Source organism: Gobius niger (assembly GCF_951799975.1).
Source record: "Gobius niger genome assembly, chromosome: 11".
NCBI lineage: Eukaryota > Metazoa > Chordata > Actinopteri > Gobiiformes > Gobiidae > Gobius > Gobius niger.
Genome location: NC_136862.1, coordinates 16017224 through 16042834, shown reverse-complemented (window position 1 = coordinate 16042834; position 25611 = coordinate 16017224). Strand labels below are relative to the sequence as shown.

Here is a 25611-nt window from a genome sequence, read left to right as displayed (position 1 = left end):
TTGCAAAACACATGCCTCTTGTGTAAACAGTCTGTTTGAATAAGTAAAACAATGAAGCAGGTGAAACCTTTTAATGTTGAATCAATAAAAGATACTGTGCATTGAATTACCCTCCCAGTTAATGGTAAATGCTGACCCCTATTGGTCAAATGCACAGCCGACATTTCTGCGTGTCATTGATTTTCTTTTGCAATTAAATACTTTTAACTCTTTATGCAAGAGGCATCTTTTATCCTTTATTGTTTGGACTACGTACACAGTGTCACCTTTTCTGGTATTGCTGTATTTTTGTATCATCATTACTAAACTACTACCCTTGCCTTGTTAAACTAATGGAATAAGTGACATTTCAAGTTTTAGGAAAATGATAAAAAAAATAAGAGAGAGAATTCATGTTTCCCTTTACATTTTTTGTGACGTTTTATTTGTGTATTAAAGCAAAGAACCAGACATGTTAAGTTCCTGGAAGTGGACAAAGCACAGGACCAGATTGTTTTACTTTTTCTTTCTGTAAAATCCCATGCCACCTCATCTAAATCATTCCACCATTCAGCAGCTCCCTCACACAGCACACAGTTTCTCCTGAAGGAGGTGGGCACTGTGATGAAAGCTCTTGTTTTTGTGCATGTTTTTTATTCTAACAATGTATAAGGGCGGTGCATGCTTTGGTCTAAGTGCATTAACAGTTCACATGTGCTGTTAATATGAGTGTGAACCCCAACAGCAGAAGAACTTGCAGCAGAGGTTGTTGCAGAAGAGGCAGCAGAACCAGCTGCTGCTCCTTTAGTAGAGGAGGGTAAGAACAGGCCCATGATTGGTCATTTTATAGAATACACTATTTTGAATATGTCTGAGTACTATAAGTGGGACGAGACAAATGGCTCAGGAGCAGATTGAGTTCACTAAAGCCTCAAAGATTGATGTGACAACAGCGTAAAATACTAATCAGAAAATCCAAACATTGCATGTATGTGTGTTTATAATCTTGTATGAAAGTGGTTACAGAATACCAAACATGTAGCCACTAATGGAAATAACTGTTTTGTAATCTTCCCAATTTTCCTTAATAATATTTTTTATTAGCATATTTTCACATATTTGAGGTGTGTAATCACAAATGTCAAAATTAAACACTAGAAGTAAACCTGTATCATGTAATAACCGAGCCACCCCGTCCCTCAGAGGCAGAATCCATGGAGCCCCCTGCAGCAGATGTGGAGAGTGGTAAGCTCTCAGTTTGACCTGTGCATGAACCCCTGCTTTTTGTTTGACAACATTAGAATATTTCTGTCATTAGTTAATTGCCTGCTGATATTACACGGGGCTACATGGGTTCCATTGGTATAACGGCTTGTTTACAGTAGTGTCTGAGGTCTTTTTTCTCTCTAATGTTGCATAATGAATAATACTTGAGATACATCAAGGAGATCACTTGCATGGTGTCCAATGGTGTGTTTTCATGTAATTCATTTGCTGTCCTCATGTTCCTCATGTAGCCTCTTTCCTGGTGAACTGTGAGACTGCTGTAGTTTTACATCAATAATGTAACACTTGCATGATTTATTAAGCACATTTACATCTCTGTCTCATTGTTACCGCTATAATCTTTCTGTGGTCACATGTGTGCTTTAAGTGGATGTTACTGCTGGTGACGGTGATTCTCAAGTTTACTATTGAAAGAATGGTGCATTGGAAGTCATTAGTCAACTTATTTAGCTTAAATGATGAATGCCTCCCACTCATTGCATGCTGAACACCATGGGTTTAGCCAGTAATTTGTAAATAATATTTTTGGACCGCTTTGACAGCAGAGGAATCTGTCACAGAAGCTCCTCCAGAAGTGGCAGCAGAACATGCTGTTGTTCCCACAGTAGAGGAGGGTAAGAAAGGGCAAGACTGCACATTTAATTTATTGTGTATCTGATGTTAGTTACTTTCATCACATGTAAACTATTATTTTTCTCCTTCTTTAAAATTGATGAAGAGCCCCCTGTCCAATCTGAACCACAAGCTGAACCATTAGAGGCTTCTCCAGCTGCTGTAGAGAGTGGTGAGCCCTCAGTCCGGCTCGTGCATGGATGGATTTTTAGTTTTTTTTTTCTTTTACTACAGATATTATTAACATCAACACTCATATTTCTTTGGTCTAACTGCAAAAGTAAATTTCCTTTTATTTTCCTATATTCATAATATGTAACTGGAAACCTGCACGGGCTCTTATGGTGTAAACAAGGGTCCTTATTTTATTCAATAGATGTTTCATGTAGTTCATTTCTGATTTTTATTGGGTGTTCCTTAAACATTCAGTCCTCCCTTCTCACCTTTTTACATCATCCTCAGCTGTGCTCACATGAAAGGAATATGTGTAAATGGAAGTTGACCTGCATTTTACTCAAACCATTAATTCCACCTTTGGTCTCTCTTCCCGTGTACAAAGATTTTCACTTTTCAAATGATCTATTAGTATTTATCGTAAGATGGAACAGCTTCCACTTCTCACATGTATCCTTAATATTTTTGGGGCTTTATTATTTAAATGAGAGCTATGTCATGGTGGTAATGGACTGTGGGCTTCCTCAACAGCAGAACCTGCTGCCGAGGTCCCTGCAGAAGAGGCAGCAGCTGCTCCTGTGGAAGAGGAGGGTAAGATGAGGGAGGAGTGTATCTGTACTTCCTGAATATGATTTGAAAAGGCATCTGACGTATAAGATGTCTTTTTTTGCAAATTTATGTGGTGGCAGAAACGTCAGCCCCCACTGAGCCACAAGCTGAAGTTCCTGCAGTGGTTGTAGAGAGTGGTAAGGATTCTGAGCTGTGCAACAATCTGTTGTTTTACTAAAAGAGCACTGTAAAGTCGTCTTTTCGTACTGGTAGTAGTAATCAACTGATAACTGATGAATTGTACTGCATGTGTAGTCTTTCTCTTTATACTGTGTTGTCTTTTTTTTTTAATGACCAAATTAACCCTTTTCTACCTGTAGGAATTGCTTTGTTGAACTACCCCATTCTTACATGTCATCTGTTGAATGTTTTTGAAGCCGGGTCTTTACACCACTCACTCACCTGATGCAAGTTTCCTGACAGGAGTTTGCGTGATGCCACCCCTTTACTTTTTCCTCCTCTTGTTTGTATAATCTAACCCTAAAATTGCCAAGTGTAAAAATAAGACTCACACCTTTTACTTGTATGTTTTTTGTGCACGTATCACCTAACATCAGTCTGTGGCTAATGGACTCGCTGGTCATCTTAATGAGTTCACAAATTAATCCAGACTGTTTTGTCCCAGCAGCAGAGGAGCCTGTGACAGAAGCCCCCCCAGAAGAGGCTCCACCTCCTGCTCAGCCTGAAACTGTCCAAGGTACTGCCCTTAAACTGGACAAGATGTGAATGAGCTTTGATGTAAACTTGTGCACATCAATTAAGGAAATGCATATTTAATTCTGTGAAGGCACCACTTTTCATTAGACGGGACTTTTCTACTTTTGACAAGTACACGGGGTAGTGTTGTATAAATGCACTTATCACGACTGTCCCTGTTTCAGAGGCCCCAGCTGAACCTGCTGCTGAAAGCCATCCAGAAGCTCCTGAGACTGGTAAGACTAGCCACAGTATCCAGCACAATAATATCACTGCATATTATTGCATCCTCCACATTTTCATATCTGTCCTTTAGCACCAGTCCTGCCCACAGTCCCCTCACATGCCCCCTACCTCCTTATTGGCGGTGGTACAGCATCTTTTGCTGCAGCCCGGTCAATAAGAGCCCGAGATCCGGGTGCCAAGGTTAGTTGCTTCTTTGCACTGATGCCTCACATTTCTTCCCTATGTGTGGTTTGTTTTGATAAAACTGATTTTTCTTAAGGTGCTGATTGTAACTGAGGAACCAAACCTCCCGTACATGAGGCCCCCTTTGTCCAAAGAGCTGTGGTTTTCAGACGACCCCAGTGTAACAGAGACCCTGCGCTTCAAACAGTGGAATGGGAAAGAGAGAAGGTCATTTGTTATCTTCTGTATTTCATTTCTTCAGCAATGTTTTTACTATTACTTTGTTTGTTGCATTTTAGAAAAAGTATAAGAGCACTGTGGCTGCTTCCATTTGTGAGAACTCTATCATTACATTAAGATTGTTAACCATGACAAATTGTTTTGCAGCATCTACTTTCAGCCGCCTTCATTTTATATCAAACCTGAAGACCTGGCCAGTGCAGAAAATGGAGGCGTTGCTGTTCTTTCTGGGAAAAAAGTACATAAATACACTGATTTGCCACTGAAATATAAGAGACATAACTAAGCCTACTTAAACTAAAACTACATTTGTTCTAGGTTATCCAAATGGATGTGAGGGGAAACAAAGTGAAACTGGATGATGACACTGAAATTTCATATGACAAATGCTTGATTGCCACAGGTAGGCCTTTCTAATAACTTGTGCAGCTTGTCTAAGCACAGCGTAATCTTTTATGTCAATTCAGGTGGTATACCAAGAAATCTTCAGGTCATTGAGCGAGCAGGAGAAGAGGTGATGAAAAGGACAACCATGTTCCGTAAGGTGAGTAAATGACCACTAGGGGGCAGAAGCAGCTTTACCAAAACAAAAGTTCAAATGCTATGTCAGGAAAATGTGAAAATATCAAGAGTATTTCATTTTTTACTAAAATGTAAGGGTTACAGTTCAGTGACAAAACTCTCTGAGAGGTGGAGGAAAGGCTAGAATACTATGGTAGTTATCAAAGTGCAGATGGTTTGACCTGGTTCTCGTTCAACTCTCTAATCTAATGATCTCTCTTATTTACTGGGCCAAATGAAACAAAACTCAAAATACAGTGGTATGTCTTCTCTGTCAGAATAAAAATCTTAATGTTATGTTTTTTGTTTGTTATAAACAGTTAGTTGTGAACAGATCTTTATGATGCAGCTTAGTTGAATTTAATAATTAATTTTGGTGCCACTTATTCCTGAACAGATACAGGACTTTAAATCTTTGGACAAAGTTTCCCGAAATGTCAAATCCATGACAATAATTGGTGGAGGATTCTTGGGCAGTGAACTGGCTTGTGCACTGGGTCGACGATGTGAGTAGTCTCGTCCAAAGAACTGTAAGCTGTTGCCACAATTTGCGAAATTAATTAATTTTCTTTTGTCTCATTTAGCGGCCGAGTCTGGCCTTGAGGTCATCCAGATGTTCCCAGAGAAAGGCAACATGGGGAAAGTGCTGCCGGAGTATCTGAGCAACTGGACTACAGAGAAAGTCATGAAAGGTTTCTGTCTGTTTACTGAAAGTGTTGTGATGACCTATTTTCAATCTTATGAGATTATGACCTATATTTTCAGAGGGTGTGAAGGTAGTCTCAGAAGCCTTGGTCAAATCTGTGGCTTTCAAAGATGATAAATTAGAAATCAAATTGAAGGACGGGCGTAAGGTACTTCTGTATGTCTGTACTTGCTTTTACGTGTTCAATAAAACTTGACACTGACTGGCTCTTGCAGGTGGAAACCGATCACATAGTTGCAGCTGTTGGACTGGAGCCCAATGTTGACCTTGCCAAGTCAGCAGGTCTGGAGGTGGACTCTGACTTTGGGGGTTTCAGGGTCAACGCGGAGCTGCAGGCCAGATCCAATATTTGGGTGGTAAGTTAATATTCACAGACATGACTTTATTCATTTTATTTTGCACAAGCCAGACAACATAGAGAGTAATATCAATCTGGAATTGAAGAATGAACCTTCAGTATAACGCTTTATTAGACAATCATGTCCAAGTTTCAATATGTAGATACATAAAAAAAAGCACTCCAATTGTAAATAAATTGAACATTTAGTTTTTTGTGGCAGCATATCATGTTTTTGTTGTCTCTGAGTGGTTAGCAAGTAATGATACATGTGCTTGATACATGTGCTTGTGTCATGTGCAAATCTAAAGCCTATTTATACATGTATTAGAATTGATTATAATCTGCCATAGAGCAGGTGTCTTTGTATAATTGATATTTGAATGCTGGATTATAGGCCATTGGCTAATTTATGTTGTGTAGTGTTCATGCTCAAAAACAACCACACAGCCTTCCATCGTTGGGGTGAAGTGTCTAGCGCAAGGGCACAAGGACAGCATGTGCGTGCTATCCTTGTAATCAAACCACCAGCCAATGGATTGGTGGGCGAACACTGTGCCAGTGAGCCTCTGCCACCCAGGATTAAAATATATTTGTTTACTTTTTCTGCTGAGGCTGGAGATGCAGCGTGCTTCTATGACATCAGACTGGGGCGTCGGCGGGTGGAGCACCATGACCACGCCGTCGTCAGTGGACGTCTGGCTGGAGAGAACATGACTGGAGCGAACAAGCCTTACTGGCACCAGTCTATGTTCTGGTCAGTACTGCCACACTCAATGATACAAGAACATTTACTGAGATTTTAATACTTTTTCATCATTGTATTTGTCTGTCTTCATCACTAGGACTCTCACTCACACATACACTGCTAACACAGACAAATGTTTCCAATATTTTACCAAATCCACTTTTAGTTTCTGCCAATAAGACATTTTGTCTTTTGTCCACCCTGCTGCCCGCTGGAAACAAAGAATTGTGAATAATACATACATACGTCCCCTTACTGTGCGGGGGGGAAAGGGCATTGGCCTGAGCGGAGGTATTTTTAAATAGTGCACCAGAGCATGCAAATTTTAAAAGTACAGTTCAGCAAAACATTTAAAGTTTTAACAATTGATGCATGTTGTGACCTCTCAAAGTTATGTATTAAAGTTTTAAGTGCTTTCACAAGGCCATTACCGGGGAATATGACCCAGCTGCCCAGGTTGAGTTTAGGTTAGACGCGGCTACTATTTTACGCCAATTATAACGACACGCTTTAACAGCTGGTGAAAGGCAGTGCTTCACTGACATCAAGCCTGCTAAAGTTAACCCAACATCAGGGTCAAAACTATTGCAACTTCTTGCACACATAATAATGGTGTCTCTCAGGCTTTTTTTCATTCAGAGTATAATTATAAAACCAACTTATCAAAAATATTTCCGACAAAAACTTGACTCTGCAATGTCCTTATTAGGTCTTTCAATTGTTCATATAGTCTTGAAATATAAGTGTGTGATATGTAGTGAGCTGCTTCAGGTCCTGGAGCAGGCTCAGTCAGTGGTTGTGGTTTTCGACTAAATCTTTTACCTAAAGTGCCTTCTGCGCCCCATTTGTTTGAAGTTATTTTTACAATAACCATTCAAATCTGTGCTTCAAACTCGAGTAAGAAGGGCCTTTGCCAAATGGGGTCTAAACAACCACATCCAAACTAACTGTGTTAGTCAATGTTTAGAGGATGCCAAGTGAACATTAAGATGATTTGGATACATTTATTTTTCAATTAGGAAAGGACAACATCTGGAAGATGACTTACTACATGTACAGAGATGTTATTCTGCGTTATGCTAACTGAATCTGTGTTACAGGAGTGACCTGGGCCCAGATGTAGGTTATGAAGCAATTGGGATTGTTGACAGCAGTTTACCAACAGTGGGAGTATTTGCCAAAGCGACCTCAAAGGACACTCCTAAAGCTGCCACAGAGCAGTCAGGTATGACTTTCTTTTTTCTTTATTTCTGATGTGTCCTCAAGGGGGCGCACGCTGAATCATCATCTCTGTGTCTTTTCACTCTTACCAACGACTTTATTTATCTCCACCTTATCCAGCCTGCTTGGACTAAATTTTGACAAATGGTATTAAAAGATAAATGCCTATTTTTCATACTTATTCAGGAACAGGGATCCGCTCTGAAAGTGAAACAGAGGCTACAGCTTCCAGTCCTGTGGCCTCGTCCACACCGGCTCCAGTTGTGGAAAGTAAAGATGAATACGGCAAAGGGGTCATCTTCTACCTGAGAGACAAAGTGGTTGTGGGGATTATCTTGTGGAATGTCTTCAATCGAATGCCTGTTGCCAGAAAGGTGTGTTTTAACCTACTTTGATCATTCCAGTATAACAACGCTATTGTTATTTCACCAATAAATCATTTTGCAGATAATCAAGGATGGAGAAGAGCATGCGGATCTGAATGAAGTGGCCAAGCTTTTTAACATTCATGAGGATTAAGTGAAGCGCTTACTGTAAAGGATCAACAAAGTTCATGGATCAATGTAAATTATGTTGCTAAAGTATTTTCATATTTGAAATTTCTATCAGCTGCACCACAGTTTTTTTTTGTTGTTTTTTGTTCCAGGGTTTCATCTCACTGTATTCGCATCATATTTTGCGTTTTATCATGGTGTGATTGTTTCCTTCCTCTGGGAATGAAAATGTTGAGTGACACAAACCGCTTGTCAAGTACAACTCTGCAATAAAGTGTATTTTTAAATTGACCTACAAGTAACCCATCTTGATTGTTATTGATTGCCATTGTGCTTATCCACCTACTTGTAAACAATAGTTAAATAGAAGCTTAAATTCTCTTTTTTTTTTTTCTTGGTAATTGTTCTTAGGTCAGTTTCTAGTTTATGCACTTGATGTGCACATTTGTAATTAAGTTGGTTCAATGTGTTCACGACTAACCACAACTTGGCCTACTTTTGCTATCTGGAGGAGACAAAGCTCAAGCATGCAGAAACATTATTCTACAGTGAGGAGCTTGTTATTAGGGGCGGGTTAGTTTCTATGTTCACACATTTCTGATCTTATTTGACAGAGGGGTCTCCAACGCAGTCTTACAAGTATGGGGCCAAACACGTGCAGCCATAACCTCCCTTTTCTGTGTGACATTAATTTTACATGAGTAAATGGCTGCACTGCCGCCTCCCTCTGTCTTGTACATGGAAGAATAAACACAGCCTTTCATTTCTATCACAACTGTATCTGGCAGCCAGAGGATGAAATAATTAGACCAGAAAGACTGGACAGCGAAGTAGAAACGAGCACTATGAAGATATTAATGTTTCATATTTTCATACATGTTTGATAATAAATTGGCAAACCTAACTATAACACTATTATCTCTTAAACATAGCTTAGGCCTTTAACAAAATTAGATTCCTGAAATATATAGGAATGTATATGGATATACATTTTTGAGCTTGATAGCGCATATGATATACAATAAAGGAACAAAATAATAAAAATACAAGTGTATATCCCTATGCATGGTGTCATTTCTGGCAGATTGAGCCAGATTCAATGGCGCTGCCTCTTTAAACATTATTGCCGTAAGCGCGCATTTGGCTCTGAAAATCAGGTAGAGCTTAGAGTCAACCGCACAAACTCAACTAAAGAGGGTGAAAAAAAACTTGTGTGGATTCTGAATAATACAACAGCAGCAACAGCGGTGGCACAGGGTGGGAGCGCAGCAGCCTCCCGTGGTGGTACACCTGCCCGGAGGAGAGAGGGAGGCGCGCGCGAAGCACACGCTCAAAGCCACTCAAAACTCCAAACCCGCACAGGTCTGAGCGGCAGGCGCCAAATGTCTCTGCGACACTAACATTTTCACATTCATTTGGTGTGTTTTCAGACAGTTAAAATGCCTTTGGATCATGTCTATTTAATCTGGGCTTCATTTGTCTTCATCCTGCAAGAACGGTAAGCAGCATTTCAACTTTTTCTTAGTCCAATAAAAAAAATAGCCTTTTACTTTGTTGTTGATGGTGCATGTTTGTGCACGGATTTGCAGAAGAAGAGAAAGATTTGCATGAATAATTTCGAAAAATGTGTGTATAAACTGCGTTTTTTTTTTTAATGACAGCTATCTAAATGTACCAAAGATATTTTAGCGTTTTTATTATTAGTCAATGTTGTAGGCTATCTCTGAAATTTAATGTTGAAGAATGGTAAATTTCTTAGAATGACATAAAGCAACTTTTAACACAAAGTACAGCCTGATAAGTACAACTATAATGCAGGAATGTGTCAAATGAGATAATTCTATAATACAGTACCAGCATATTTTGCCAATGTACAGTCTTTGCCAGTTGTGTGTTTTCAGCTGTGTGTCTTTTGCTGAGGCAGGACGGTGTTTTGCAAAGAGATGAAGTTCCCCAGCAGCAAAGCACCCAGACCCCACTCTCCCTCTGACTTTCTGGACAAGCTGATGGGGCGAACATCTGGATACGACGCTCGAATTCGTCCCAACTTTAAAGGTATACCCTCCTGCAGAAGCATGCATTGGGATTCATATTTGCACAACAATTTACACAGTGCAAATCAGTCACAGATGGCACCCATGTGTGACAGGCTGGGGGGGGCGGGGGGTTTGAGAGGGGGGCAGTGGTGTTTTCACACACGACATCCTGCTGCTTGCTTTTTTTTTTGTGTCATTTGTCGTTACTGCTCTTACTGACCCACACCCTTGGGTTAACACGTTTTACGCTTGCTGCTTTCACAAGCGTTTTTGTCAGCATGGCCCTCACTAGTTACCCCACAGGCCAGTTTGTGCTCAATCTTCTTCTCATGTGAGTGGAGACATATTCTTTCTGACACACTTCCCTCTCACTCTCGGGGGTCGCATTTTATCCATTTTTCATACTTGTTCCACATCCCTGTCATGTGCACACTGGGCAAATCCCCAGCTGATTATCTATAAATACACTAATGTAACTTAAGGAGAATCAATAAATTATTGCCTCCCTCTGAAATATTTAAAGTTGAGTTGGTTGACAGATGGACCGTGCTAATGGGAACGACAAAGCAATGTTAGGCTGCAATGTCTGCAAAAAAGATACAAAGCAACAAAGTGTGCAAGCTCAGTGTGTTAATTTAGTAGGTAGGTTTAGTAGGTTTTTTCTTCACTTTCCCCTTTTATTCCGCAAATGCAGTACAATACAGTGGCATGCAACTCTCTGTGTAATCAATAAATGACATTGGTACATAAAATGTTGATTCAGTGTTTCATGTTGGCAGGACCTCCTGTTAATGTCACCTGTAACATCTTCATAAACAGCTTTGGATCTATCACAGAAACCACTATGGTAAGAACGGAGCATTTGCACCGTAAAACTCTCATTTTTGGGAAACGACTGTGGTAAACCTGCAACGTTTGCTTTTAATTCATCCAAAAACTTGTGTACTTTTCATTATTCATTGCATCTAACTACAGACCCCTTCTCTGACTGTCCCCCCTATGTATTTTTATGTCAACACCATTTGGAGCAACTTAGCTGATGTGTGTCCTCGCAGTATGAGTAATGTTACAACTGCAAACTCAGTCTATGGTGCACAATGTCGCACTAAGTTTGATCATCTCCTCCTTTGATTATAAAAAAGACGCGTTACTTATTGATGAGGTCCAGTGAAAGTGTGAGTGGGTGGTTTCTATTTTGGACATTTTAGAGAAGTACCGGTACCTGGGAAGGGTAAACAGCTTAATTTTTTATAAAGACAAATCCTAAGTGAAATTCTCTGTGACATAGTTTAGGAGAAAGACGCTTTTACTCTAGTTTTGCTTTCATCTATTGCTCAGTGAGTCTTTTTACACTTCATATCATTTCACCCAACATCTGCAGTTAAAATGAAGAATTGCCATTTTATTTTAATCTGTAAATACTTTCTACACACTACATTTTCCTGCTCAGTCGATCAGCTTGTTTACCAAATTAAAAGGATGCCAGATTTGTGTGTATAATGATTCGACCTGATTTTTCTCACTCTTCCTGTCATTGTGCACCAGGACTACCGACTCAATGTGTTTTTACGGCAGCAGTGGAACGATCCTCGACTGGCCTACAAGGAGTACCCAGACGACTCTCTAGACTTAGACCCTTCAATGTTAGACTCCATTTGGAAACCGGATCTGTTCTTTGCCAATGAGAAAGGAGCAAACTTCCATGAAGTAACCACAGACAACAAGCTTCTGCGAATCTTCCAGAATGGGAATGTCCTCTACAGCATCAGGTAATAAAGATTGGAAAAACGTCAGAGCAAAGGCAGATCTTGTGTTTAGAGAGGAAACTGACAGACGCATATTTATCTGAGATGACACAAGCCTTAAACACAGGGTGCTGGGGTTCACTGGAGAGCTGGATGAGTAAGATATTTGAATCATAAACCCCGACATTCACAAAAAATCCTGACCCACTTTAACATGTGTAAGACTGTACAAACAGACTGTACAGGATGTGTGTGGATTACTCTCTAATCCATTTCCTTTGATGCATGGACAATATAATTTGCCACTGAAAACCAAGTTGCAGATTACTGCTGTTACTTCCAATTTAAAAAATGAGTGGATTGTTTCTCAATATGGTAATCGAGGCAGAAAAAGCATAAACCAGAGGAGTTATACTATAAAGTGAGGGGCCCATAGAACAGGATTCTTCGGTTGGGTTTAATGCTTTTGTGGTGAAGTTGTAGTTTGTCTTTACAGACAAACATATACAGGTGAAACTTAAACAGTGAAACTAATAAATGATATAGACTCATTACATGCAAAGTGACATATGTCAAGCCTTTGTTTGTTGTAATTTTGATTATTATGGCTTACAATCCATTTTCAATTTTTTAATTTGGGTTTTTTTACAAGCTGAGCCATAATCCAAACTATTATAAGTGTAATTATATTAGTTTCACAATTTAAGTGAATGCACTTTTTAACGATTTTTAATTTTCTGAGTTTCACCTGTATACAGGAGTAGTCTATGACCAGTTCTGATCGTATTTTAGTTGCAAACCATGATTACAATGGTTCTATTACTAATGACCCCTCACTAAATATATTCAAGGTAAATGCTAGACTTTATGGTATGATAAGTTGATTCCCAACCAGGAGATTCAGACCCCTGGCATGACGCTTGCCCAGAGGTTCTGATGAAAAAGAATTGTAGCATGGCATTATTGATTATTGTTCTATAAAATGGTATTAACTATGCAAATTAATACAATTATCTTCCTTCTATTTAATCATTTTAAATTAAATGTAATACATTTAAATTCTGACAGGTTGGAAGAAAGTATTTGGATCTCCGACTTGTCATCTAGTAAAATAGGGGTCACTGATAGATAATGGTTCAGACTCACATGTTGGTAACGGATCGAAATGTTCTGAATTTAAATGAATGAAGGTCATCAATGTGAAGTTGAACATTTGCAAATTTCATGTGTCATTGTAGTTGGTCCAATTTTTATTTTATTTTTTATGATTAAATCCTAAGTGCCATGCTTACATGACCCATTTTTGTTCATCTTAGTTCAGCACACTGTTTTCACTTAAGTATTGTCCAGTGCGCCCAATAAGAAAAAAAGAGTTGAACAATATCTGCGGGGTAAAGCATAATCAGGTCAGTAGTGTGGTGCCAAAGCAAGGATTTATTGTAGCGTATAATGCTGGGGAGTTATAATTAGAATTGTTTTATAGCAATATTTATCTTTCCATTAACCAATAGTCAGTGGTTCTGAAGCTCGTTGAATGCAGTGACCTCTAACCTCAGGGCATTAAACCACAGCATGGCTCTGTGGCCACAAGGCTGGTTCAGAAACAAGGTCATATGAATACGTAAAAGTTTACTAACCCTCGTTACTCATCCGTGACGCTTCAATGTCCTCACCAGATTAAAGGCAAATGTAGCATAATCAGTGATATGCCCCATGAGTCAGCACAGAAAGTGTGTCAGCTTTCAAACGGAATGTCTTGTTGTTCTTGTGAAGATAAAAGGAGTAGACAAAGTTGGTGTGTTCAAGGGCCGTTTCCTCTCATCAGATGACAAATATTGTCTGTCTGTCTGTTGTCTTCTTTGTGTGAAGTATTAGCCACAGAAAAATCAGAGGACAGGTGCCACAAAGGTTACATCTGGTTGACATGACCTTTAATGTTAACTAAAGGCTTTGAGTGACGTGAAGTGTGGGGACTGCTGCTTCTGTAGGGTTTAGAGGTCCGGGAGCACTCCGCCTGGACGTCCAAGCAGGGAATAGTATAAGAGTATGTCAGCCTCCATTTTACACATCACTGCAGCAGCTTCTCCCCAGCCGCACGCGTCCGCCTGCAACAAGAGAATAACCTGTTTGTCTTTGAAGTCGAACCACTGTGTCTGTGTTTTAAGGTTAACTCTTATCCTCTCCTGCCCCATGGATCTGAAGAACTTCCCCATGGACAGCCAGACCTGCACAATGCAACTTGAAAGCTGTGAGTCTCCATCAACATTAAGGCCCGTTGATGTTTGTTAAAAATGACAGTGACAAAGCTAAATTTGGCTCCTGGGGTTAAAACATACTATAATTAATGTGTGCAGAGGCAGTTAGTGCGGTCGGATACATTTACTCACATGTCCTTGAGCAATCAAGTACTTGTACAAACAAAAGAACAAGTATATTGACATTGTAATATTTTTTTTAAATTATCAATACTGTGGTAGTAAAAAAGGTACTCTTCCCTCTGAGTTATACAATCTCTGTGTTGACATACAAGGGCACAAACATGAGACGTGCATGTAAAGGTGTCACAAATACACTTACATTCTTACTCCAGTGCAAACAGAGGCAGGAGGCAAGGTGGGGGAAGTGTTCTGCCCAAGGAAACAACAGCATGCCGTGTTAGGGGTTTATTCCAACCGTCAACCTTTAGACCTGTGCACAAAGGCTGTAACTACTGAGCTATAACCCACAAAAAGATAATGATGGTGTAATAATGAGATTTATTCCAATATCAAGACTGGTGCCGCTGTGAAGCCAAGTCACTGATGGATAATCCTGGCTGATTAAAGGGATACACTTTGATTTGAAATGAAATTAAGTAATAATTTGCTGTTTTCCAGTTGGCTACACAATGAACGACCTAATCTTTGAGTGGCTGGATGTGGGGGCTGTTCAGGTAGCCGATGATCTGCAGTTGCCGCAGTTTGTGTTAAAGGAGGAAAAAGGCCTGGGTTACTGCACCAAGCACTATAACACAGGTACTATACGCAGGTTCAGCTCACTTTGTACAATATTTTAAGTACTCCTGTTGCATTCAGGTAAGTTCACCTGTATAGAAGTTAAGTTTCACCTGGAGCGGCAGATGGGCTACTACCTGATCCAGATGTACATACCCAGCCTGCTGACGGTGATCCTGTCCTGGGTGTCCTTCTGGATCAACATGGATGCAGCTCCGGCACGAGTCGGACTGGGCATCACAACAGTGCTCACCATGACCACTCAAAGCTCGGGCTCCAGGGCTTCACTGCCAAAGGTGACGCACTTTTATCTGAACTTTGCTCTGGGAATTGTCATAGAGAGGAGTCCATTAAATACGTGTTCCTTATTGTAAAAAAAAGGTCAGAGGATAATTTAAGGAACTGAACAAGGTCCTTTTTCACAGTTTGGCCAAAAAAGTTAATTAAAAGTAGTAGAACGTCAGGGTAAAATACCATATTTATTTAAGGAATCAATGCTTCAGTAGTTATCAAAATGTCTAACAATAATATTTATACACTGATCATTGATTTAACACATCAGTTAGATACAACATCTAATTTTTGCATTTTTTTTTGTATACACATCTTCCATTTCCAACATAAGACCTAAGCTCAGGTTTGTGTTCATAAAGTAATACGTATGTCACACATTTCCACACAGGTGTCCTATGTGAAAGCCATTGATATCTGGATGGCAGTATGTCTTCTATTTGTGTTCGCCGCACTACTGGAATATGCTGCTGTTAACTTCGTTTCACGCCAGCACAAGGAGTTTTTCAGACTGAGGAGGAAACTGAAGGAGCAGCAGCGGCAGAGATCTGTGAGTGCGACCCGCCCACACTGCCCCTGAGGCAGCTGTCATCGGCTGTTTCCTACACCCGGCTCCGCATGAGCTGCACATCTCTGCTGCATGTTGTGCTACAGCCGACAAGCATGTGCTGAAATGACCTGTAATTAATTCAAGAATCACCTTGCTCCTCACTTGGTTGGGTTTTCTGAATGTCTTGAGGCTTCTTGCACACAGTTTAACACCATTATAGAATCGTTATACTAGCTGTATTGGATTAGAGAGAAATGTTTTGTTCTTTTCTTGATATTCATTTATAAAAGATTTGTTTATCTGTTATTCATTTTGATGGTCAAAATTCTTTCTTCTATCTTTTAGCAGGGAAGTGACAGTAAGGCAAAAGGAAACAATGTGGCAGACAACAACACCCCTCATGGAAATCCCTCGCAACAATGCAGTGCCTGTGCTAGAGTACGTTTTGCTGTGGGGCCCATACTCACTAATCATTCTCCATATGTAATACTCAACAGTAGAAATTAAGAGGCTGATTCTTCATTTTACTTTCAGGAAGAGGAACTGGCTCAGCAAGGCTTGCTTTATCAAAGTTACAGAATGGCACTGTCGACAGGTGCAGCTGAAATGGATGCAACCCCTGTCTTTGCTGATTTACCTCCTGGATTAGGTTTCTATGACATAAGAAGACGCTTTGTTGAGCGGGCAAAGAGGATTGATACCATCTCACGGGCACTTTTTCCCATGAGCTTCCTGATGTTTAATGTCCTCTACTGGCTGACCTTCAAAGTCTTGCGGCATGAAGATATGCAGAACCTTCTGTGACATTTGGAGAACATAAAGACAATGACTATTAGTTTTGCAATAAAAAAAATGACCTAATTCAGATCCTGTGTGCGTCATGCAGCACACCGTCTGTAAAAGGTGACTACATGTTCAGAGCCAAGGGAACATACATGACATGAAGAAATCCATTGCTTTATTTAAATTTTTAATACTTTCGAGGAAATGTACTTTCTGACGGCATGGGAGCTGTATACATATGACAATTTCAGTCAGCTCTGTAAGCAAAATGGAAATTTGGGCGACAGATATTAATTTGGTCACTTGTGTGGATTTTGTTCTACTTGTGATCAATTATATACTTTTACATTTTACCTATTGTATTGCACCTACACATAGGCTAAAATACTAAAACGTCTACATTAGGTTGCATGTAAAGATTTAATGAAACAAATTCTCCACTGCTGCTAGACTAAGCCCTACTCTTTACTTTAGCCTAATTATCACAATATATTTTTTGGACTATTATATTTAGGCAGTAATAAAAAGGTATTGTTAAATATCTTTTAACTGTGTCAGTTTTTGTTTTAATGGCTGAGTATGTCTGGCTTTTCTTTTCTTTTTATTAATATTATTATTATTTTGCCAGAGAGACCCCATAGACTAAAAATACCCTTAATGCTCGAAACTGAAATGCGTTCCATCTCACGCCACAAGAGGGAGCTGCAAGACTTAAAATAGCGTACCTAACTTTTGCATGGCACACTATCAGCGTATAAAGGGCTTTGAGGTTTATTTAGTTCTAAATGGCTATGGGTAAAAGGACATGCAATCCAACGTTATATTTCTTTTGGCTATAATGGCATATTATTACTTTATATACATATATCTATTAAACAGCGATGAAAGCATAACCATTGTCTATATTTTTTAATTTATAGTGCAAATTGCAACCAAGATTAATAATGGGGTAACAACTTTCAGTGCTGTCACAAACAGCTTTGTATACTTGGGCTTCATGTGTTTAATCACTTTATTAATAGGTGATTGTGGGAAGATCCTTCGTACACGTTCTCTGAGAATGTTGACTTTCCATTTTAGGAGCAGGGAAAGTATGCCTGTCCAAACCTAAGAGTATCCAGAGCCTGGAGACGTGGCAGCACCTCCTCCGGTCATATGATTGGGGAACCCCACCCCAGTGTTGTCTTGGCATGACCACCCTTGAAAGATATATTTGATCATCATCCAGCCATCTAACGACAATGCACCAAACCGCAAATAATATACATTTCTCTCTTCTCGCAAAAAGAACACGTGCATTCAGATGCAACGGTCACCCAAAACAGTGCCATTTTTAGCCATTGAGTGCTGACGTTTACAGTGGCTTCAAATAGCTTCCGTTTTGCACTGGTTGTGATTGGACTGTGCTGTACTTACCAGGGAGCTAACATACTGCTGAACGAGTACGACTGACACTACACTTCAATGGAGGAACAGCCCAAAGATCGGGCACAAGACAAATATCACCACCACGGCGAGGACAAGCACTCAGTTCAACACACAGCGGGTTTAAAACATGATCAGAGCCACATCCAGCGCCAGCATCAGGAAACGCACACGAAGAAAACAGGTTGGGCCATCCGGAGAAGTTAGCTAACGCGGGCTAGCCTTACTCAGCTAATGTCAATGAGCTTAGTAGCTGTTGCTAACTAGCGTCCGCTCCAGCGTGATGTTTCAGGCTTGGTGTGCTAGCTATAAACTTTGGGTTTCTGAGTAGATCTATACACCTTTAGATACTGATGGGTTGTACGCCTGATTATACACTCGGATTAAACACTGTCAAAGATATTGAGCAAGAAGGTTGGACAGTGTGCTCACGTTGTGTGACAGTAGTTGTTGGTAGCGTCTGACATATCGGGGATTGACCTTGTGTGCGCTGATTTTGCCTCCAGTTTCCAGTTGTAAATGCGTCAGACATGTACTAATCTACTCATTCGGACCTCACCTTTGTGTAGGCAAGATTGTGCTTGACTGCGCGGGGATGGGCTTCCTTGAATGGGGGGGATTTGGCCTTATTTATTTGGACATCTCTGTCTAGTTCACGAAAACTAGCCGGCTCCGCTGGAATGTTCTGAGCTGCGTGCCATTTCCTGTCGGCCATGTTACAACATCACTCAGAGCTACTGCTAAGTAAGGCTAACGTAGCTCACCCCGACAACCACGTTATTGTTTTAAAATGTCATATTGGTATTTCATATGTCTGTAAAATAATGAAGGGAGGAAGTGTTGTGTCAGGATTAGTTTGAGTAGTAATCGTATTGCAGCTTGGTTGACATTAGCGCAGGCTAACGCTAGCTCTTGACAGGCCTGTTGCATGTTCAGTTAAAGCCACGCAGCAGGTTGACAGCAATCCCCCAAATTACAATTCTCTAAATTTGCAAAATGCTTTGATCTTTTTGAACAACTGGAAGCAAAAATCTTTGAAGTGGCATTTGCCTTGCCCACAGGGGCTGATGAATGGAGAGTACCACGTTGACAGAGCCGTTCTCATGTCTCTGCTATGCCTATTTATGGTTCACAGCTCATATTTATGTCTTTTAACCTGCGAACCTTTTCGGTGTCTACTTATTCAGTTTCAAAGCAGAGCAACGTCTTTTGCAAGCAAATTACCCGGTTTCAACCTAGCTGATAATGTGTGAATTGGCAAATGGCAAGTGAAACGGGTGAATTTCTCCATTGTGAGATCTTGCGTCTATGTCAATGGCGTAAAACAATTTGAACGTCAACCTAAATGCTCATTTAGATTAACATTACTCTGTAAAATATCATTACTGTATGAAATTGCAGCAGACTCCAAATTATATATCTATATATCTATTGATTCTCTTATGTATTGATTTAAATTTGCTTTTTGTCTTGTAGGCTATAAAAAACTAACTGTGAGTGATGAGGAGAGAGAGAAGAATCTACACCACTCTGATACTATTGGCATGTCACATTCCGCCAACAACAATGGTAGCAGACTTCTGAATAATGCCACTGTGAAGCAGAAATCATCGCAGAAGCTGTATACAACTGGCCCCAAGACCAACAGCAAAACTTTGGATCACAGGAGAAATATGGACCTTAAAAATGACAAGGCCCTGGATTTAAATCATCATGATGACCAATCGTCGGATAAAAAGGACTCTGTGTTGGTTCAAAATGGCATTGTAAATTGTGGCATACTTACAAATGGCTATTCATGCAAAGACAATGATGGCAGTGGTTCTGAAGGTGGATATACAACTCCCAAGAAGCGCAAGGCCAGATGCAACAATGTTAAGAACACTGACAATGTGACACTTGAAAAGGAGAAGGACATGCAACAAGGCAATAGTTTGCAGGAGCCTGGGGCTTTTAGTTTGGAGCCGAATGAAAAGGGACCTGCTTCTCGACTGGAGGGCTTCAGAGCTCCCTCCACTGCTCGGAGAGCCATCTCCTCTGAAACTTTAGTTGGAGAATCCCTGAGGAAAAACTTTGATAGCAAATCAGTTGGCACCTTTGGTAAAAAGACTGAGGAAAGGCATAAAGCCAAACTTTCTTCTCCTTCAAAAGAGGACTCCTGGACTTTGTTTAAGCCCCCTCCAGTATTTCCTGTGGACAATAGTAGTGCAAAAATTGTTCCCAAGATCAGTTATGCAAGTAAAGTAAAAGAAAACCTCAACAAAGTAGCTCAAGCGGCAGGTGAGGCGCTGCCTCCCCCTGTTAGACTGTCCCAGGTTCCCATGTCTGCTATGAAAACCATCACCTCAGCTAGCTTTACTAATGGTCCTGTTTCTGGGAATGGGAACAGTTGCCCGTCTATGGGCACCTTCTTTACTCCTGCTGCTAGTAGTATTCCACCAGCCCCATCTGTCCCAGGTGGCGAGAATGTAGCAACTTCTCTGGAAAGTAATTGTAGCTCAATGAGTAGTCCTGTAGTTGGAGAGTCGTATGAGGTTAGAAAATGTACTCTTTTAATTTACCCTTTAAATATGCAACCTGTGCTCCCTAGTGCTCGTCACCTTGACCCTCCAACAGCTCAGACAAATCAGAAAGCCTTAGGAGACATCTTCCAGAATCAGTGGGGGCTTTCTTTTATCAATGAGCCCAATTTGGGTCCGGACGGAGGATGTGGACAGGGGCCTGCAGTGGATGACACCTCCACCTCTGCGGCACAAAGTGACTGCCAGCCCTGCTTTGGCAACAGCTCTTTGCTCTCTGATCCAGCCATGTTGGCCCAGGAGGAGAAAAGGACTTGCACTTCTTGCATGTCCGCTTGTTCTCTTTCTGGTGTCCGTGACGATGAGGGCAAACTACAGCAGGGTGGTCAGGAGAAGACAAAAGAGGAGAGCAAGGCTGCAGGTTCTGCTGCGGGCCTGGGTAAAGATAACGGTGCTAAATGTTCCCAGGGCCCTGTGACCACTGTGCTGTTTGGGTCTGTCAAAGAGTCAACTCACTTTAAAGACACTGGCATTCGTTGTAGCTGGGGCTCCTTTGATATAAAAGCTGCTGTCATGTATCACACTAAAGGTACATACACACACATCTATTAAATTGCTTTGTAATTCATTTGTATTTAGTCTAATTGGCATAAAATACTGGAACATGTTCTATCATTCTCAAGTTAACGGCACCTTTTGTCTTTCTTTCAACAGAAATGGAAACTATTTTTAACTTGCAAAAACAAGGTAAGTAGGTTACAGTGTGTGCACTGGTTCATTGTTTAAATTTGCTTCATTCTATTCATGCACATTGTGTCTGTGACACTGTTTCAGATCCAAAAAGAGTAGTTGTTTATGATGAGTCCAACGATGGCCCTGACCAGTGAAATAGATCTTCTGCAGTACATCTTCTTTGGAAATCGCCTTGAATAGCTAAAGTAACAACTGTGAAACTATGGATAGTTTAGCATGAATGCTTTTCTTTGGACTCGTGAAAGGAGCAACAGACTTCTGAAGATATACTTTGAATACATAAACTTTAGAGGGATTTCCTAAAGGAGTCGATCCGTGCCTCTCAAACTCGATGAATGGACACATGCGACTTTGTGCTGTGATGGCCATTTGTCTTGTGGCTCTTTTAGAACGACGTTCAACTACAAGGTGTCATTGCACCTCTCAAGCCTTTATCCTATTCAACTACGGCAGTTGGCAGTGTGATTATGGGATGCCTCAGCTGTTCTTTCTCCATGCTTTCATATGAGTTCAATGTAGATATGTTAGATGTCATATGAACACAATGGAGGGCAAGCTTGAAAACATGAACACACAAAAAAGAATGCCTTGAATTGGTGGCATTAGGATCTTCTTCTGTTAAAACTGTAAGCCCAGGTGGTGCTCACGAGTAAGACACTCTTCAGGAAGAAGAGCCTGTCTTAAACATGTAGAGGGAAAACATAACACTTCTATCCTTTTGTTCTTGCAAATGTTCACTGCTCTGCAGTATGCCCAACAGTATAAAAATGAGTGTGTAACTCAAAGGAAAGCAATGGCCCTCCCCTTTAATTAAAAAAAGGAAAGGAAAAAATATATATCTTGCAGCAATGGTTGTGATTTTAAGCTTTCACACATTTCATGCTGATTATGGTTTGTTGAATTCATATGAAAATACTTATTAATCCATTTACATCAAAATTAAGTTTAGCAAGAGTAATGTCGAGTCTTTTGCATTGTTGCTGAGTTTTGTTCTACGGTATGACCCCAGATTTTAAATTTCCTTTCAATGGAAAAAAAGAATTACATTTTACAAGTGTTATTTTCTCCGGTTTAGGAGAATTTTAAGATCCCCCCCCCCGCTTTCACTTTTTTCTTTGTTTTTTACTTGTGGCAATAAATCAAGTTTCATAACCACACTAAGATAATAGTAACTTAAAAGATTGCAATACTAAGCACCCTGATTAGCCACTTTGACATAATGTACTGAAATGTGAATAGGTTTAAGTTATGGTCCACTGTGGATAACCTTTTAATTTGCAAATATGTGTGCAATAACATTGTAATTTGTGGACACAAAATGTGTTTTTCAACTTCCAACCAAGCTGAGATGCTGGTATCACCGCAGTCAAAAATATCGTACTACTAGGCATATCCGGATTAAGTTTTCCAATCAAAAAAGGCTAAGAGTGGCTCTTACAAGCTAGCTTTTGTTTTGTTCTCTAAACCAATTTTTTTTTTAAATTTTTTTATTATTACTACAAAGACCATCTGGGTTCAGTTCCTGCAGCAGATTCTATTTGGTTGTGTGGATTAATAGCACTTTATGTAAACAAATTGCATTTATCTTTTAATTGCTAGAGATCTATTTGTACTCACACACATTACTCATTGAAAGAATGGCTTTGGGCTGTTATTTTTCAGAAAAAAAGATGATACAGATTTATTAAATGTAACTCAGGTAGTGTTGATAAGCCATGACTTTGTCAAATATTTTCTTTTGGCCAAGCAGCCCATCTGAATAATCCCAATTTGAATATTGTTCTTTGGAACATTATTTATAAACAGACACCAAATACTTTGGATATTTCTATGTCATTTCCCTAATTTTAAAAGCACATTATTGTTGAGCTGTTTTCTCTGTAAGCTTATCTCAGATTTTTTTCGCACCTGCTAAAGAGCTGTTTTAGTAGCCACATTCTGTCCATAATGTAATGTTTTTACTTGTTATAATAAGCAGTGACCCTATTGTATAATCCAACCATGAGCTGGTTTGTCTAACAATGGAAGGCAAACCATCACATTTATTTATGTTTCCCAAATGCTTAAAATGATTAGAAAGTATCAAAATGCCAAGTTCAGAGTATTACAACAAGGGAGCATCTGTAGGCAGTAGATGTTGACAGGGTGAAACAGATTTTAAGTGTTACTGTAGTCTTACAATGAAAATGTTATTTTTACACGTTTTGTCTTTACAATGAGATCTTCATGGAAAGGGAAATCAGAATTGCCCACACTCCCCAACCTGGAGACTCCTTTTTACTAGCACTTATTAAAATGGCAAAATATGCATTTACGAAGATACAACTGTTTAGTGTTGTAGCCTGCAAACCAAAAAGGCAAGTTGTTTTGAATCAGTGATGGAGGGGAGGGTTTTTGAGCGTGTGTGGAGTTCATAGGTGTATGCATCAGAATATGACTGAACTGTTTGTGTTCCCACCCCTTCCCATGCTTCTCTTCAGGATGTGCAATCACAGCGATGATGCTGTTGCAGGCCGCCTGTGCTGTGCTGTGCTGGAAATGGCAAATGTGCTATGGCCAAACTGATACATCTGCTTAGACCAGTGAACATTTTAATACTAAGTTTCTGCCCTTTGAGCCATTTCCAAGTCCCAACACAGCAGAGGTTGCTAGTTTGATGTTTCATGAGTGTGCGCGTAGCAAGTTCTTCCTATTATATGCAAGTCCTTGGTATTACTTAAGCTCATTGTCCTTTATTGTCGTTACATGTTCAGGTGCCTGTGTGAAAAGTTATGAAATTAACAGCAAGGTCTTTTTTTTTCTGCTTCCAGCATTTATATCCGTGCCATTCTATCTTTTTTTTGTGTAACTTTTATTTTGCTCTCCTGCTTTTAATCATCCTTTTGAGCAACTTGAGAGTATTGAGGTATGCTTATGTTTTTCTTTGTAGATTTTTTCAAATGTTCACGGCTTACATTGGATATATTTTGACCTAAAGCCAAAATCAGTCGAAGTGGACACTGTGCAAGTCCTATTTTGATATGTCTAAAGTAGTACATAAAGTCGTAAATTTGAACTGAATTAACAGATTAATATTTAACTGTATAGTTCATAATACTTTTTTTGTTTTGTTTTTTTAACCTAATTTATTCATAGATGCACAAGTAGGATGAAACTAAAAGGAAGATGTCACGCTTTGATGAGTTATTGATGACCTTTTCGTATAATGTTTAAGGCTACTTTGTCCCACCAGTTATTTTTTTTTGCCAGTTGATTCTTCACAAATCACTACAGCACATTTCTGAGGACATTTGAAATGTATTGCATCTGAAGTTTTATTTTATTTTGTCCTGTTGTGAAAGAGAGGAAGTTTGAACGCACATTTTTAACATCTCTCACCAAAGGTACACTAAAAACCCTTCAGACAGACCATGTGTGTCAAAACCATCCCGAGTGACATCTTGCTGCCTTTTACATGAAATTTGTTTTTTTTTTAGTTTTGTGAACACACGTCACTACTGTAGCAGCTGATTGTCCGCTTGGGCGTTCTGTGAGGTGTATGAGAGACAGAAAAGTTAAAACTAAATGCCGAAAGTGCTGCTTTTTCAACAGTAATCAATCGTCTGTAATGGCAATGCTGGACTTTGGTGTTTGTGAATCTCAAAACTGTTCCTTATAAAAGAAGAAAAACTATTGCCCTTGCCACTTGTGAAGATGTTTTATTTTGAGTTCAAGGACACCGAGAGGTTTTAGAGTGGTCAAGGGCGTCTTCACTACTAACACGAAATCAAAGATGTGCTGCCATTTTTGTTCTTTCTTCCTCATCTCTGTGACTGTCCTCTTTATGGATGATTTTTTTTTTCTTCCATCTTCTAATCTTGCCACATAAAGGCAACTGTGTTTTCTTTCTCAAATGTCTTACAGGTTGACATTCATGTTAAGTCAGCAGTCTTGACTCTGATTATTTAAAATTTTCTTTTCAATTTTAACAGAATTGTCAGTCACTATGTCCTTGTTTTTGATTTTTTGTAAAGCATGGTAATAACCCTCAAATTCAAACAATGTAATAGATTCAATAAAAGAAAAACCTCCAGTGTTCACAACTTTAGTTTCAATTAAAATGACATTTTCATGACGTTTCTTTTTTTTGGTCATTATTATACTACCGTTCTAATAAATAGCGCAACAGCCGAAGATTTATAATCACATAATAGATCTTTGGACTGCTTCTTGCCTCTACTTTCTGCTCTTACTAAAACCTGGATGTAATATTTCCCCCAATCTATGTTTAGGTACTTAAAACACCTAACACATTTCAACAATTACTGAAATTAAAAGATACAAAATACATAGGGAATAGTCCAATTATAAGCTATAGGCTATTTTTGTTCAACCTCTGATGATACCATGTCCATTATCAGAGGGAGCACTTAGCCGACCTGTAGTTGCAATGACTTTGAGCTGG

At 39.7% G+C, this 25611-nt stretch overlaps 3 protein-coding genes and 1 long non-coding RNA gene across 9 annotated transcripts; 3 read left to right on the top strand and 1 right to left on the bottom strand.

Moving 5' to 3' along the window:
• Window positions 1-401: 401 nt before the first annotated feature.
• aifm1 (apoptosis inducing factor mitochondrion associated 1) lies at window positions 402-8276 on the top strand. 6 transcript variants are annotated; one of them, XM_079566153.1, is made up of 21 exons: window positions 402-796; window positions 1183-1224; window positions 1809-1880; window positions 1985-2050; window positions 2584-2643; window positions 3287-3358; window positions 3543-3593; window positions 3674-3783; window positions 3863-3993; window positions 4153-4243; window positions 4324-4408; window positions 4473-4549; window positions 4964-5072; window positions 5151-5258; window positions 5332-5420; window positions 5488-5628; window positions 6224-6366; window positions 7458-7582; window positions 7765-7952; window positions 8026-8141; window positions 8225-8276. In XM_079566153.1, exons 2-20 carry the CDS (start codon window positions 1194-1196, stop codon window positions 8095-8097), a joined length of 1821 nt encoding a protein of 606 aa, XP_079422279.1. In that variant the 5' UTR covers window positions 402-796; window positions 1183-1193; the 3' UTR covers window positions 8098-8141; window positions 8225-8276. The 6 variants fall into 6 exon arrangements, with proteins under 6 accessions (XP_079422279.1, XP_079422281.1, XP_079422282.1 ...); XM_079566155.1 differs by lacking the exon at window positions 8225-8276 and having other exon boundaries at window positions 2587-2643; window positions 8026-8218; XM_079566156.1 differs by lacking the exon at window positions 8225-8276 and having other exon boundaries at window positions 403-796; window positions 2587-2643; window positions 3290-3358; window positions 8026-8218.
• Window positions 8277-9432: 1156 nt separating this feature from the next.
• Window positions 9433-16752, top strand: glra4b (glycine receptor, alpha 4b). The gene is made up of 10 exons (XM_079566107.1): window positions 9433-9570; window positions 9997-10127; window positions 10888-10955; window positions 11654-11877; window positions 14019-14101; window positions 14730-14867; window positions 14928-15142; window positions 15529-15687; window positions 16033-16125; window positions 16222-16752. The coding sequence occupies exons 1-10, from the start codon at window positions 9512-9514 to the stop codon at window positions 16489-16491; spliced, it is 1440 nt and encodes a 479-aa protein (XP_079422233.1). The 5' UTR covers window positions 9433-9511; the 3' UTR covers window positions 16492-16752.
• LOC306970232 lies at window positions 13416-19049 on the bottom strand. The gene is made up of 3 exons (XR_013793382.1): window positions 18455-19049; window positions 15003-15169; window positions 13416-13958 (listed from the first exon to the last, which is right to left on the bottom strand). It is a non-coding gene; the product is annotated as an uncharacterized lncRNA (long non-coding RNA).
• On the top strand, window positions 17719-22207 carry nufip2 (nuclear FMR1 interacting protein 2). Its single transcript, XM_079566106.1, has 4 exons — window positions 17719-18079; window positions 19372-21003; window positions 21129-21161; window positions 21249-22207. Exons 1-4 carry the CDS (start codon window positions 17935-17937, stop codon window positions 21299-21301), a joined length of 1863 nt encoding a protein of 620 aa, XP_079422232.1. The 5' UTR covers window positions 17719-17934; the 3' UTR covers window positions 21302-22207.
• The last annotated feature ends 3404 nt before the right edge of the window (window positions 22208-25611 follow it).